At 43.0% G+C, this 16,971-nt stretch overlaps 1 protein-coding gene across 1 annotated transcript in view; it reads right to left on the bottom strand.

The window, feature by feature from the left end:
* The window catches only part of LOC115372500 (cytoplasmic protein NCK2-like), a 74,156-nt gene that overhangs the window by 14,513 nt on the left and 42,672 nt on the right, over window positions 1-16,971 (bottom strand). Inside the window, exon 2 of the mRNA XM_030070467.1 lies at window positions 12,371-12,621. Coding sequence (XP_029926327.1) covers window positions 12,371-12,596 — 226 coding nt within the window. The 5' untranslated portion in view covers window positions 12,597-12,621. The remainder of the gene's footprint in view (window positions 1-12,370; window positions 12,622-16,971) is intronic.

Consider the following 16,971-nt stretch of genomic DNA (forward strand, 5'->3'; position numbering starts at 1 on the left):
GGGGGAGGAAGTTATTCCCCGTTTTAATTTTCCATTTTTTATCGCTCCGCGCTGCAAATAGGGCTGAGGACGGCGGCTTTTCCCCTCCACTGAGCACATTCATTATGTCGCCTTCCCGCCTTCATTCTCGCACCAGAACTTTATGTTGATTTTTTTTCATCTTGTTGCGCAAGGAACGCAGCACACGATGAGTCTGTTTCCCACCTGAAGCCGGTCATTTTATGTTTTGGCTCGAGTTTCATCCTTCACTACTTTTTAAATCAGATGATGGAGCCTTTCACAATAAAAGTTCAGTCAGCAAAGGTGAGAATTCAATTCCAATTCCAATCTGGCTTTCGTCCATCTCACAGTGCAGAAACAGCTCTGGTGAAGATTACCAATGACCTCCTCATGGCTGCTGACACTGGACTCATTACCATCCTCATCCTCCTCGACTTGAGTGCGGCCTTTGACACAATCTCCCATACCTTCCTCATCGACAGATTAGCTGCCATTGGTCTATCCGACACACCCCTGGACTGGTTTAAATCATATCTCTCTGGTCGCACTCAGCAGGTTCAACTGAAAACTTTTACATCACAACCCGTCCCCCTCTCCTCTGGTGTACCCCAAGGCTCAGTGCTTGGACCTCTCCTTTTCATCATCTACCTCCTCCCCCTTGGCAGTATCTTCCGTAAATATAACATTCATTTTCATTGCTATGCGGATGACACCCAGCTCTACCTGTCCACTAAACCAACCTCCTCCCTTCCACCCACCTCCCTATCTGATTGCCTACAGGAAATCAGTTCCTGGTTCTCCTACAATTTTCTCAAACTTAACAGTGACAAAACTGAGCTCCTTCTCATCGGCACCAAATCCACCCTTTCAAAGATAAATAGTTTCTCCATCTCTTTTGACAACTCCTCAGTTTCCCCCTCCCCCCAGGTTAAGAGTCTGGGTGTCATCCTTGACAGTACTCTATCATTTCAGTCTCACATTAATAATGTCACACGGTCAGCTTACTTCCATCTACGGAATATCTCACGCCTCCGCCCATCCCTCACACCCAACAGCACTGCTATCCTGGTCCACACTCTGGTTGCATCCCGTCTTGATTACTGTAACTCCCTGCTCTTTGGTTTACCTGACAAATCCATCCATAAACTGCAACTTGTTCAAAACTCCGCCACCAGAATCATTTCTAGAACCCCCTCTTCCAGTCATATAACACCTGTCCTACAGCAGCTCCATTGGCTTCCTATTAAATACCGCATCGCCTATAAAATCCTTCTTCTCACCTTCAAGGCTATCAACAACCTCGCCCCTCAGTATCTTGCTGAACTCCTTCACATTAACATACCCACTCGTACTCTCAGGTCCTCCTCCTCCATCCAATTAACCCTCCCACCTGCTCGCCTATCCACCATGGGGTCGAGAGCCTTCAGCCACTCGGCCCCCCGCCTCTGGAACTCATTGCCACAGACCATACAACACTCAGACTCTGTCACTACCTTTAAATCCCGCCTTAAAACTCACCTCTTCAGACAAGCCTATGCACTTTAATCTTGGGACTGGAATGACATTACTGTTGCACCTCACTGTTGTTTTATGTATTGCACTTTGTTTTTCATTGATTATTATGTTTTATTGATTGTTTTTATTGTCCTTTTGTACGGTGACCTTGAGTGTCCTGAAAGGCGCCTTTAAATAAAATGTATTATTATTATTATTATTAGAAGAGGAACTTGCCTCTACTTTATTGGTGCTACTTTTTGATATTTTCTGAATTTCACAGTAAAAGCTGCACCATGAAAAGTAAAGCAGATGTGTCAACAATTTAGCGTAATGCCCCTTTAAATGCATGTAGTGTGCAGCGTGTTCTCTCCTCCTTTTCTAACTGCATGGAAAAGATCCCAGCTAACACAGTTACTGTTTGGAAAAAGGAGCTCAGTCACTTTTACTGCCAGGACATTTGACATGAGACACTTTGGACTTTTACTGCAGGAGATTTTTACTGCACTACTTCTACTTCTACTGCAGTCACATACCAGCAGAGGAACAGTACTTCTACTTCTACTGCAGTCACATACCAGCAGAGGAACAGTACTTCTACTTCTACTGCAGTCGCATACCAGCAGAGGAACAGTACTTCTACTTCTACTGCAGTCACATACCAGCAGAGCCACGTTTCATTTTCACACTCTGATGGACGACCTGCTGATTTAGCCTGGATTATACTGATATTCCCGACAGATTAGACGCTTCCCAGCAGGCAGAACCCAGAAAAGTTTTATTCTGGTTAAATTCAGTCAGCAGAGTGAAGCAGCTGCTGCATTTTGAAGATCTGGTGGATGATTTTCAGAGGAGGAAGGCAAAACTCTCCAGCAGTGAGCGAGAGCCCCGGCTGTGTTTGTGTTGTGCTGCTGGAGCGGCCGAGCGAGGCAGGCTCACAGCTCTCTCCCTCTCTCTCTCTCTCTCTCTCTCTCTCTCTCTCCTTTATGGTTGAGGAGACTCTCTGACTTTGACGGCGCTGAGCGTGGAGCGCAGACGCCACACGGGCGGTGATTTCCACCCGGACGAGATCGACTCCTCCTGACAGGCGGCGCGAGGAGATGATCAGAAATCTCCTGCCTCTCTTCTCCGTCTGACTCCCCCCTTCCTCCTCCTCCTCCTCCTCCTCCTCCATCTCTCCATCAGGACCGCTCCCGTCTCCTGCCTTCATCACTGAGCTCAAACCTCTGTCCATCTCCTCTCTCTTCTCTCTGCTCTGACAGCTCCACCTCCCCTTCTCCTCCACCATCCCTCTTTATTCTCTCCATCTTTCCCTCGTTCCCCCCCTCCATCTCATCCTGTCCTCAGTCCAGTTTTGCTTGCAGTGTTTTTGTTATTAACTGTGATTTTCAGAGCGTCTACTTTCAGTTTTTCAGCACGTTCCGCTTCGCTCTCCTCTCCCTCTGAGAGCAGCAAAAAAATGCAAAAAATTATATTTTGGTTTGTGAAAATGCATGAAAATACACTGAAAAAAATCCTGAAAAGCCTTGTTGACATTGTAAAAGCAAAAAAAAAAAAAAAAGGTACAAAAGATGGACTAAATAAATGGAGAGTAATAAAATCTTCAAAATATAAAATATCAAAAATTAAATTAAAAAAATTATATAAGGTTTACAAACTTTTTAAGCAATAAAAATAAATTTACTAAATTGTTATATATATATATATATATATATATATATATATATATATATATATATATATATATAAATAGGTAGGTAGATATACAGTAAACATAAAATAAAATAAAATAGTATCAATATTTAAAAATAGTAATCAATATTAAAAATTGGCAACAGGCATCTAAGTCTACAGTTTCTGACAAAATAAAACAAAATCAATATAAAAAACATCGTATTTTTGTTTGAACAGCATTTTCATGCATTTTCATGAACCAAACATTGAAAGACTTAGTTACAATGCAAAAGCAAAAAATATTTTAAATGTACAAGACAATTTATAAAATGTTAACCAAATTTCTAGGATGTAAAAAATCATCAGTCTGTAGAAAAAAATATTATAAAAAATAAATATAAAAAAATAGGTACTTAAGTCTACAGTTTCTCGACAAAATAAAATTAAATAAATTTAACTGAATAATTTATAATCTATTTTTGAATTTAGTAGTGATTTTCAAACATTTTTGGAAAAAAAGGTGCATTTTATTCAGGTTTCATTGAGGTTTAATATCTATTCTAATATGTATTCCAATATGAAGCGGCAGCTGCTGAAAAGACGCTCAGCGTTCCCGTCCCTTCGCTTGCGCTGAACACACTTTGGCCGCGGCTGCTGCCTCCAACTTTGGTCTGAATTGTGTTTCTTCCCGGATGCTGATCAAGCCGCCGCACTGCCGTCGCTCTGTTGTGGATCCCAACTGTCGTGGGATCCAACTTCTGCAGCACCAACTCATGCTGTCCTGACTGAACATAAAAAAGTGACTCCATTTCCATCATTCAGCTTTCTCCTTTGAACAGAAACCATCAGCTGTGCGTCACATGAGGGCAGAACATCAGATTTGAAATGAAAAACACATCAAAAACACTCACAGTGATTGAAAACCATCAGATCTGCGTCACCAGGGGGGGAAAAAAAGCCACAGTGGGAACATGGACGACGTTCACATTTTGGTAATAAAGTTTATCTGTCAGTCCTGGCAGTTTTCTCACAGCTTGTCATCGTTTTAAAAAGATAATTTCAACACAATGTGGGATTTCGACACTGGCACACAGACTGATGATGTTATATCTTGTTTTTTCACTCCATCCTGGTGTGAAGTGTTATTCCTGTATGCTTGTGGATGGAATCCCGCTACACACACAGACACACACACACACACACACACACACACACAAGGTCGGATAAGAGAGAAATTAATCACTGGCCGTCACGTTCCACAGCATCCCATTTTCATAGGAGCAATCGATTTTTCTAACCGCCTTTATCGCCTTTAAAAAAAAAAATCGAATTCCAGACGGAGAGCAGCGTCTGCAGAGATTATCAGCCTGAGAGCGGAGATTATAAAAAAAAACAAAAAAAAAACAACAACAGGATGCCGGCAGCCGTCTACAAGCAAATATAATTCAGCATTTCAGCCGTATGTGGTTCACATCAGACTGAGGGGAAATTAGGCAAATTCAATCAAAAATCCTGACTCACGTCTGTTTTAACCACAGAAACCAGTAGAAATGCGGCTAATGGGCCACTGGATATCAGTATTACTAGTATAATTCAGGTAAGACTAAAGGGAAGATCAGCTCTTTTATCTCAAGTGAAGTTCTAGATGATAATCCTAATCAATTTTCAACATTTTTTTCCTTAATAAGTCCTATGTCAACAGATATTTTTTCCGTTAGCCGTGTGTCGGGCCTTCATCAACATCTTCAAGCCAGAAATACCCTGAATCACCATGAAACTAAAGCCCCTGTCGGCTCTACCCAGCTCTGTTTCTATGGTTTTGGCCTCGGTGAAAGATGCATAAAAGTCCACCATAAAACTTGAATGGAACTGTTTGCTGTACTCAATAAAATGGCAATTATAGTTACAGACTTATCATCACCAACTACATTATAACGTTTATATACGTCATGGAATGTATGTGATTTTGATTGTTAGGAGTTCAAATCACAAACTGGATGGGTAGAAGCGGCATGGGCCTGAACCAACCAGAAACACTCTGATCTGCCTCGAACCAAAACCAAACACCAGCTCCGCCCATTCAATTCCTACAGTTTACACACTCAAAATCAACACTGAAGTTGCACAAACACTGAGGTCTGCACACAACGCCGACGGAAAGGAGAGAAACTGCAGCGAGATCCAAAACCAGGAGGAGGTGTTGGCCGTGCCGTGGACCAATCAGAAACAGGATCTGAGTTTGCCGTGATGCATTTATGGATCAAACAATTAGAAATAAACCAGAAGCAGGAAATCAGCCGACGACTAAAAGAAGTTATTGAACCGTCTGTGTTATATTGAACAGGGGTGGGAAACCTCCGGCCTCCGGGCTGCACGCGGCCCGCGAGACCATCTGATGGAGCTCACAAGGAAAATCATACAAAATAAATCATAAAAAAAAGCCACTCAAAAATGCTCAAGATTCTTTTTTCTGAGCTACAATAAAATAAATCAAATAGTAAGTAGATGAACACATCCTTCTGGCTGTGTGCCTGTCAGGGTCAAAGGTCAAGGTCGACTGTCAAGAGAAGAACAGCAGATACGGAGAGTGGCGCTTTCCGAGAGAAACGGACAAATGATTATTTTTTGCTGCTGAAGGGGGTGCATCTCTGTTCGGGACGTCCCGCCGCAGTGAGCAGCTCCTTACAGGACTGACTCAGGGCTGACTGAGCCCAACCTGGAAAACCAGCTCAATCATCATCATCACCATCATCATCATCATCATCATCATCATCATCACCATGTGACATCAGACGCCTCGCCAAAGGGAGGCAGATCCAGTTGTCACATTAAGGTCAGTGTGAAGTCTGACCGATAAAAAGCCTGCTAATTTGACAATAATACTAATAATACTAATAAAACAATAATAATAAAACAATAATACTAATAACATACTAATAAATTTAAATAATAAATATACTAATAATAATAATACTAATAAAATTGTATTTTAATAATCACTATTAAAATACAAAAAAATTACTGCGATAAGTTTCGATTGGATAATGCTGCACGGCCTTCAAGGGCTGTTCTAGAAATTTGTTTTTTTTTGTTTGTTTGTTCACATTATTTATTTTTACTATGGGTAAAAATGCACAAATAATCATATGATAGCACATTTGTTTATGGGTATATGGATATATGGTTTACAAAATGTAATCTGGATAAATTGTATGGAAGTCACTTGATACAGTCGTTACTGAGAAGGGGTAGGATTTAAATAAGCATATGCTTCTTTCTGCTCTTTCTTGGACATGTGACGCCATTAGTTTGGTTGTTTCGACTATTCTGCATTGTTTTTGCATTGTGGTTTTTTTTTTTTTTTCACATGTTCAAAAGAAAGCCTTCATTCATTCATTCATTCATTCAAATGCCTCCTGACGGGAAAAAGGTTTGCCACTTTGGATATAGAGTGGGAAAAAATATAATACCAGTTTGGGACAGTGATTGAGGAACCACTTAGAAAACCACCGTGAGCCTCCACAAATCACATATAAATATAAAACTTCACATCCTAAACATGGAATTATTCATCCAGGATAAAATGTGGGATTTAAACTGGAATAAGCGGCTCGACTCTTCCTGTTCCCTGCCGGCTTCAGGTCTGTTAGACGGAAACTGTTGCAGGCCGGATCGGTCACGCCGCAGAGCCCCGGCCGGGAATTTCTAACAAGGTTAAAGATGTCTCATTAGGGCCGCCCTCTTCACAAAAAGAGATTGATTTCCCCGCATGGATTTTGGCCTGCAGCTCGCTGATCGATAGTTGACCTTAAAAGCAGGGCTGAGAGGCTGCCGGGCGCTCGCTGTGCCGAGGGGCCCTGAAGGTCACACGGGCTAACTCGCTGTGCCAGCCGAGCGGACCTGGCATTTACTTTGGAGCTCCCTGTTTGTGGCCACCACCGTTACGTCGCAAAACCCATTTAAAAATCATTTCTAAATATTATATTTCCAGTTAAAATTCCTCATCATTAATTATTAAAGCCACTTTTTATATCGTAAGAAGGACCATAATTTGGCTTTTTTTTTGCTTTCAACAGTTTTGCAAATAGCCACTTTTTTGTGCAAAAGGTGTTTATCTTGTTTTGGCATGAAACTGTTCAATTATTATTATTGTTATTTTAATAAATGAGTGCAAATGATTGTCACCGTGTGCAGATTGTGCAGGGAATCAGAGAAACGGTGATACTAACGTTTGGCCTGGATTTGTTACAGAATACAGATGCAGGGGTATTTTTATTAAACCAGGTCCCTTGTGGGCGAGTGTGTGTGTGTGTGTGTGTGTGTGGTTATCTAGGTTATGTGTGGTGTGTGTGAGTGGGTGGCTGGGTGGTGGAGGAGGAGGGGGGGGGGGGGGTCTGTGGTCGAATCCTGAAAACCTCAAAATCCAAACCTTGATCTCCTGAGCTGAAAATTAGCCACATTTAACCGCAGGCTCGCTGCAGCTCTAATGAAATTAGGGAGCAGATTTCCATCGATAATTCTCTGGACCAGCCGACCATCACATCCTGACTCCGCTCGCTTCCCACCGGCGAGACTCCGGGTCGGATTTTGGGTTTGTTTTTCAGCTCCGACAGGAGAACGCGCCTGTCAGGACGAGCCTCACCAAAGCCGAGACGAGGCTCCGGCGGCGCGTCAGACTGTCAGGTCGTGGAGAGTGACACTCACCTGAGCACACACACACACACACACACACACACACACACACCAGGCTTTCACCTTCTACCTTCCCAAAGTGCCAGCTCGCTCCGAGAAGACGGCCAGCGACAGCGTTTGGACGGTTTCATTCGCTGATCAAAACTCTGACACTGTTTCCAGGACAAAACCAAACAAAGATGAACCTCAGCTGACAAATACCGTGGAGGAGATGCACTGACATTTACCTCAACAAATAAAAAAAAAAAGATGAAAAATGACAGAATGCCTGCAGACGAATGAAAACCCAGCTCCTGAGCTCAGCTTGGATGGGATCCAGCTGTTAGTTTGCAAAGGACCCAGAGGTGCCAACGTTATGCTGTGGATAGTTCTGGTGGAGAGATTTGATTGGACAAAAGATATTCCAGATGAGTGCTGATATTCAGTACAACAGCACTCTGGTGTTTTACTAGCCTGTATCAATCCAGTTAGCACATAATCTATTTACATGAACTGGCCTGACCTCAATTATGAAAAATACCGCAAAAGACAGACAAATTTCCAAAAACAACACTGGAGTTAAATCATGAAGAAGACGAAGAGGTGGAAAGACACTTGTGTTTTTTTTTTTTTACCCAAAGTGTTGACTGTGAGGCGGCGCTGTGGTTGTGGTTAAGATGAGGGTCAGAAAACGCTGCCTGACAGACGATTTTCTGGGAGAACAAAGCAACATGATACTGAGGTGGAGACGTGCAGGCAGGCTAGCTGGAGGTCAGGAAATTATTTACGTCCAATTTAGCCGCAGCTTCAATTCTTATGGAACTATGTGTATTGGAGGAGCTGGAAAATGGATTAAATAAATCGATCATAATCCATAATCTGTTGTTGCTTGTTAATATTACTTGATAAAGGGCGCCGTTTGTGGAACTGTTGTGGAAAAGCAACATCGCATTCAATGTTGTGCTGTTATCCTGAATATCAGCACGACTGTGATTCGGTTAAATTGATCTCAGACAGCAGTTCCTCTCGTGTGATATATGGTTTTATTTGATGAATATTAACGAAACGAATCTGTTCTCTTTGCAGCACCCTGCTATTGAGAGGAAGAAAAAACATGGACAAACTCGACAGGAAATACAGCTATATAAGCTATACAACAGCTATATAATGAGGTCGGTGTAGGGCAATCTGTGTATGAAGTCACTGAAAAATGATTTGATGAGAAAAAAATGTGAAAAATGATTCAGTCGATTCAGGCTGTCGACTAAAATGAACAAAATTCAAATGCAACTAAAACTAAAATGCCTTTTTGGCGGAAACTGAACCTAAATAAAAATTGGTGAGACAAGGTCCTGTTGTGTTTTTTAGAGGTCAGCCCAATTATGGGTCGGGCTGATTAATTAGGACCGTGAGATTGACATTAGAGCCGTAACTGGTTGTGTCAGTGGTGATTTCAGTCTACAGCCCTGAAAATAAAAGAGAGGAGCTGCTGCTGGCTGGAGCTGCCTCTCAGCGGCTCCGTCAGGAGGTTCAGAGCAGGAGGAGTCGAGGTCTTCACCCCACGGGCTCGGACTGAATCCCCGGCCTTCAGGCTGCATTCACACTGCAGCCACGGAGCTTAAATGTGACTTTCCAGCTGCCTATTGATTTTACTATTAACTAGAGGAGAACATTCAGTGGAGTGTGGATCTCCCCCGGGCATGCCTCCCCTTCCCTGGTGCTCGGACCTTTTTTTTTTTTTTTTTTTTTTTACTAAAATACAGAAGTGCTGCCTGTGTGTCTTCACTTCTCCGTCAGTCAGACTCAACTGCAGTATAAAACAGGCTTTTAAAGGTTTTGAATCACCACAATCACAAGAGATCCTGGATCATAAAGTCACAAAAACTGTGCACAAAAATATTAAGGCGATGGGCCCAGCAGTGTCCAATATTAGCTGCAGATACACACACACACACACACACACACACGGACAGAAGAAAGAGCATTTTCCCTGCCGTCATAAGGTTTTTGCACAGCATTGAAGTTGATTCAACTGGAAATATGTAGGAAAAAAAAGTTTTTCATATGCACTATAATGTTCTGGAAAACAACAGTCAGGTCAGCTCGGGTTTCAGATAAGAGAGAGAGAGAGAGAGAGAGAGAGAGAGAGAGAGAGAGAGCAGCGGTGGTCGAGCGAGCTAGAGACTGAATGAGGAGAGGGAGCGGCGGTAGCGAGAAAAATGTTTTTCAGCAGTTTTGAATCACCGCAACCACGAGAGCGCCTTGATTATACATTCATAACTGTGCACCAAAAAATATTAAACCCAAGATCTCCTCCAGGCTGCCACCTGGGGGAAACAGGCTTTTTGAATGTGTTTTAACTTTTAAAATGTTCAGACGGTAGAGACACCTGGGGTCTAAGAGCAAAAACAGACTCTAGAATCACAAACATGGCCAGTGAAATTACTGGGAAAGAGCAGAGACAACTGGGATGTGTATACTATAAAATAAAATGAAACGAAAAGCCGGACAAATTGTGTCTGATCCTGTTCATGCCCTTTTTAAAACTGGCCTCAGGTGGGCGCTGTAGAGCCGCTGCAGCATCCACGAATATTTACAAAAAGCTAAACTGGGAAACACCATTCACACTGGAATCATGTCCCTTACTGCTGTCTGGACTCTGCAGGGTGTTTTTATTAGTATTATTATTATTATTATTATTATTGCATGAGTTGTGATTTCCTGTGATGTGTTTTAACTTGTGAAGCTAAAGGTAAATTTCTGTGGACAGTAAAGATTGCCTTTACCTTTAGTAAGTCTCTAGAAACTGCCACTGTGCAAAATAACGAGTGATTACTTTAACATGATGTTACAGTTTAACCTCTTTGAATCTTGTCAGGCTTCAACAGTGGCATCGAAGCAACTTAATACTTAATGCAAACAGAAATATGTTTTCATATCAGGGCCCCTGAGGCAGAATCACCTCAGGAGCCGGTGTGCAGATCAGTGAACGTCAACTTGCGGGTCCAGAACATGAAGTCGCTTGGACAGCCCTGGTCTAAAGCGATGAAATGAAGAGACACATTTTGGCGTTGAGCTCCGGGGCTGTTGATCTGACCTGTGACCTCTGGAAGTCGAGCGAGAAAAAACACAACCTCCCCCGGGAGATTAATGAAGTATCACACACTCTGCCTTCTCTTTCTTTCGCAGGAGAGAGGAGAAACCCTCCTTCCTCCTTCAAATCCACAGCCCTACATGGGATTTCTGTGCAGCCACATTCATCTGAAGCTTTGCTTTTATCTGGCTTAGCAACAAAAACAAACTCCACGTCCAGATTGGTACCCAGGGGCCACGGCTTGTACGGCAGTCAAGCAACGCTGACACATTCCTTCCACATGAATTCAGGGATGACGTGCGCAAAATTAAGGGGACAACTGCAGCACCGGGCCGTTTAGCCGCCTTCAGCCTCTATTTTCCAGCCGGCTTCTGGAAATATCGCCTCATCCATTTCCGATCCCCCTCCTCTCCTTCTATCCCAAACCACAGCTTACTCATGACATGCCAAAGTTGTTGTTTTTCCACAAACAAGCCATCCTTGAGGTTTACTGCCTCCTCCAAAGTCAAACAAGCACAAGTCACGTGAGAAATGAAGAGATTTTAAGACTTTTTTTTTTTCCTCCATCAGCTGCAGACCTTTTACAGCAAGTCGGCTAAATTCAAACTCTGCAAACTCTAAAAATGGGGGCGATCCTTTAATTGGATCAATGCTGGATCAATGCAGTGTGAATGAATAAAATATAGGACATAATAGGATAAATATTGACCTCTGGGACTCACAGTGCAATTGTTTGGCTGCAAAACACATAAAGTTGTATCCCTCCACTCACTTCTACAGTAAAACGGCTTCCAAAACATCCCTTTCAGCACAGAAACCAACAACAACAAAGAGGATTATGGCAATTTAAACAAAAACAAAACCCGGTACCTATTTTTTTACATCGTGTAATTACAATTTCTGTGAAAGTACGGGTCATTTCCTCCTGGCACAAGGTTACCATGTGGATGTGTCCTGCAGACAACACCTGCCGGATCTACTTTCCATTTGAAACAGGAAAATAACAAGAAAAGAGAGGTTTAATTTCCCTAAAAAATGAGTACCAGGACTTGTTTTTTTTTTTTTTTTATATTGCCATAATCCTCTTTGTTGGCATTGTTTCCTTTTGGCACAAGGATACTACGCAGGTGTTACTGCAGACGCTTCCTGCCGGATCTAATTTCCAGTTCAAATAGGGAAATAACAAGAAATGAGATGCTTAATTTCTTCAAAAACAGGAATCTGGACTTTATTGTTTTTTATATTGCCATAATCCTGTTTATGGTGTTGATTTCTGTGCTGCAAGTGGGAAGTGTTTTGCTATGGAAGTGAATAAATGCACACAAACACAGTATTTTGGATTAGCAGCTAATGAGGAGGTTTCATCGCACACAGGGAGCGAGACAAAGGTCAAGTCTCGCTTTAACGCCTCAAACGAAAAAGAAACGGCCGCCATACCGAGCGTGTCTTTGAGGTTCTTGACCAGCGAGCCCTTCTTCAGGCTGTTCTTCCTCTCCACGTAGTTGGACGGCACGTAGCCCGTCTGGTTGGCGGCGTTCCGCACGCGCCACCACGTCTTGGAGTCGTCCAGCAGCCAGAGCCGCTCGTTCTTCCGGATGTCAAGTTCCTGCTCCTGCTGGGCCTGGTAGTCCCACTTGGCGATCACGATGGCTTCCTCTGTCATCTTTCATGGAGTCGCCGCACCACCCCTGGAAGACACACACACACACACACACACACACACACACACACACACACACAGAAACGTTAGACAGCAGCGAGGTCAGGCCTGGGTCGACACAGCAGTTGGCACGCAAACTCACACACGCACAATGAGTCGATTAAGAGGGGGAGAGGGGCTGCCCATATGTGTGTGTGTGTGTGTGAGTGTGTGTGTGTGTGCATGTTTTGCTGCTCTTTTCAGTTTCAGTTTCCAACCCTCTGCTGCGAGGACATTCTTGCCAAATGAGGTCATTTCTGCTGATGCTCACTTCTTCAAGGACACACTGCGGATTGAGATTATGACTTGGATTAGGGGTTAAGAGTAAAATCTGGTCAAGGATTAGGCTGTGGAAGTGTTAATGTTAGTTTAGGGGTTAAGATTAGCACTTTGACACCCAGGGGCCCATGGGTGGGCTGTTATTTTGAAAGGGTTTCTTTACCTTCTTCATAAAATTAACTATATCATTTAATTTAATTTAATTTAATTTAATTTTTGCAGCAAATTTATGACACATTTCCTGTAATTTAAAGTTAAATATATATTTATATTTATAATAATTACAAGTAATTGCCTTGTTTTTTGGTTTGAATTTTTTTTCTATTTTTTTTTTTCTTTTTGATAACTTTCAAGTCATTTTTGTAAATTTCCTCATCACCTTTTTTCCCCCGTATGACTGAATCAAATCAAGTGAATTTGCTCAGGTTTTAAAAGGTTAAATTTTTGGGTTAAATCCTTCAAACACAACAAATCTGACTGCGATGCAGCATCACTGATCTGGTGTTAACATATAATTATCAAAACAATTTTCTTGTAATTTCAGACTTTTATTCTGGGCAAAATTTTGAGTAATTACAGTAATTGTTTTCACTAATTATCTTAGTAATTTGCTTCACTAATGTTCCAGTAATTTCTGGCTAATTTGCCCAGAATTATTTTCCCATGTTTTTTGAAAGAAATCATGTTAATTTGCTCAGATTTCAAAAGGTGACAATTAGCATAACAGAACAGGGACTACATTTTTGGGTTACGGTATGGCAAGTGTGTGTGTGCCGGTGTGTGTGTGTGAGAGGGATTATGTGAGACAGGAGTCAGTGAATGTGTACATGTATGTATGTATGTTGGCATGTGTGTGTGTGTGTGTGTGTGTATGTGTGTGTGTGTGTGTAGATATAGCATGTCACACAGCTGCTGTAAAGCATCCAGGTCCTGAGGCAGACAGGCCCTGCTGCTTACACAGTGTGTGTGTGTGTGTGTGTGTGTGTGTGTGCGCTACATGCATCCACCCCTCTCATGACTCACTGCAGAATAAATCTCCCCCATGCACGACGGCACGACGGCGAGCAGAAACCTTTTCTCACCCTGGGCTGTGCGTGGCGTGCGGCACGACAGCGCCCCTCTTTTTTTAAAGCGGCATTTCTTATTCATCTTAAACGTCGTCAATAATTCAGCGGCGAGCCGAGCCGAGCGCCGTGCCGTGTTAAATGTGTCTATAAACACTGCTTCTGGAGGACGGGGGGGAGGGAGGGCTGACAGAGACCGGGGGGAACAGCCTCTGTTGTTCTGTTTTGATCAGCGGCTGTTTGTGTCAAACTAATTTGATGCAAAGTTTTGAAATCTCACTTTTAAAAAAAAGGAAATTAGGTGCAGTGAAGTGAATAAATGGATTTCTGTGTCAACAAGAAATATGTAGAATAATCTCTCAGGGATGCAAAAGTATCAGTTTCAGTTTAGCTGTTAAAACAAAAGATGGAAAAGTAAGTTTTTATTGGTTCCGTAAATAAAAGAGATATATATATTTATTTTATCTGATTAGTTTCTGAGTATTCAGCTGCAAAATTAAATTATTCATGAGCTGTTTCTTTCACAGTTTTGACAAATCACCTCCAAACAAGTAAACTAAATCCACCGGGAATAAAATCCTTGCAGTGTAATCTCACTCAAGGAGGCGTGGCTACCTCGGTGTCAGTGCACGGCTCATGCACGTGCACCGTGCACTGCTGCCGTGCACGCTCGCCTCGCCTCACCTCCCCAAGCAAACTCAGCTGAGCCCGGTGTAGCTCCGGTACTTTAACATGGGGGTGGGTGGGTCTTGGAGGAGGGGTTTAACCCTTTATAGAGCACTCACTGAAATACTTTGAAATTCAAAAAAACAACCCTAGACTGTTATTAGAGAACATGACAGGACTTTATTACTTCTATAAAATTTTTCAAAAATTTTCATTTTGTAATAGAAAATCTAAGCCATTGAGATTGGTCAAATGCCACAATCATGTGACCTGGGATGTCGAGCGATCTTTGCTGATTGGCTGGGTGAAGACCAAATGATTATTGAACTAACTGAGACAGGGGATGGGCCTGATATGTAAAATTTCTGAAATTACCAAAAAAAGTCACTTGACCCATAAAGGGTTAATCTCAGGTGGGAGTGGATTGGAGGGAGGAGCTTAATCTCAGGTGGGAGGGACTTAATCTCAGGTGAGAGGGGATTGGAGGAGGGGCTTAACCTCAGGTAGGAGGGTCTGAATCTCAGGTGGGAGGGGCTTAATCTCAGCTGGGAGGGTCTGAATCTCAGGTGGGAGGGGCTTAATATCAGGTGAGAGGAGATTGGAGGCGGGTCTGAATCTCGGATGGGAGGGGCTTACAGGAGGGTCTGAATCTTCAGTGGGCGTGGCTAGGACGATGCACAGAATCTCAGGTGGGAGGGGCTTGGAGGAGGGGCTTCATCTCAGATGGGCGGGGCTTACAGGAGGGTCTAAATCTCAGGTGGGTGCTGTTTACGCCATCTGACATCAGTTTTTGGACAAAATTGCGACGTTTCTACACACTTTCCAACACGAGCTTTAGGGAACATGCTTACTCAGTCGTGTCAATAAGCTTCCTCAGTGATAGTGTATTCTACAATTTTGCCAAAAAACCCTAATCTTAACCGGTATGAGCCTCAAACTAAAGGAAAACCAGCTGCCAGCCCTGTGAGGTCGCTCCGGCCAAATCCAGCAGCAGAGTCCTGTCAATCAAACCTCCCTCCAGCTGTTAAATACGTCAAATGATCCCAACAGCAAAACATACCTCCGTTTGTAATTCGACAATAATACAATCAGCTACAGCGCCGACGAGATCTGTGACAAATACACTCCGTTTCCACGAGATCAGAGAGGTTTCCGCTTGTCTTCTCCTGGTTGTGCTTTAAGAAGTGCTTTAAAAATATACTTCACTTGACTTGAGTCCCTCGAGGAGAAGAGAGGAGCAAAACAGGAGTATGACAAGCTGTAATCAGCAGCTTCAGGTGTGTGTGTGTGTGTGTGTGTGTGTGTGTGTGGGTGGATAGTTGACAAATAGGTCACCTCAGTGCTTTACTGCCTTTTTTTTGTTCATAACTTCCTGCTGGTTGAGATTCCCATAAAGGTTTTTCCATGAAAATGTAAAAAATCACCATCACAGGGAGAAGCAGCCACAAGGTCAGCGGCCTCATCTAATCTAATCCTAATCCAATAACAGACTGGCTTGGCTCGATGGGAACCTGAGCAGCCCAGACGCTTTATTTATAAGAGGGGAAATCTGGCAACAAAGGCAGCGGAGCGAGGTGAAGCCACGGGGGAGACGAGCTGTAAACAAACGGCGAACAGGTGAGCAGACGTGTCAGCCGCAGAGCCGGCGAGTGGGCGCCGGGATGTGTGATTAAAATTTAGATGCGTCTTAAAACCAAAGCTGCAAGCGAGACGAACGCCGGTGTCAGAACATCACCTCGGGATGCGCAGGCAAAAAAATAAATAAAGAAAGAAATAAAAAAAGAAATGAGAAATAAAAGGGAAAGTAAAGCTTTGAGGGGGCTGACGGAGCAAAACACAGACACTTAACCACCTCAGGACGATCTGCACCCCGCAGTGTCCTCATAATGTCTCTCAAACTGCACACAGCTCCTCTGTCAGGAGGCCCGGGAGACGCCTCCCACCCTGCAACCGGGCTGCAGCGCACGCAGCACACCAGCGATTTGAACCCAACATCTACAAAATGTATGAACTGTATGAATTTCTCCTTCCATTCATTTCCATTCATTCCATGAAAATGAACATTCAGAGCCTTCAGACTTTCTTCACTCCAGTGTTTAATAACAAAGTCCCCCACATGAGTTTTCCTAAAAGCAGCAGCACTGTTGTGATTTCAGGATTTCTTTTTCAAACTGAAACGTTCCCTCCTCCTCCTCCTCCGCCAGGGAAAATAGTCCCTCCGGGGGAAACGTTTTGCTTTCCACAGCCAATCATCATCAGCAGAACATTATCAGGCGGCTGCTTCGACCACAAACTCACATTTTGACTCTAAATTGGGAAATCTTTTCTCG

This window comes from Myripristis murdjan, chromosome 2 (genome assembly GCF_902150065.1).
Source record: "Myripristis murdjan chromosome 2, fMyrMur1.1, whole genome shotgun sequence".
NCBI lineage: Eukaryota > Metazoa > Chordata > Actinopteri > Holocentriformes > Holocentridae > Myripristis > Myripristis murdjan.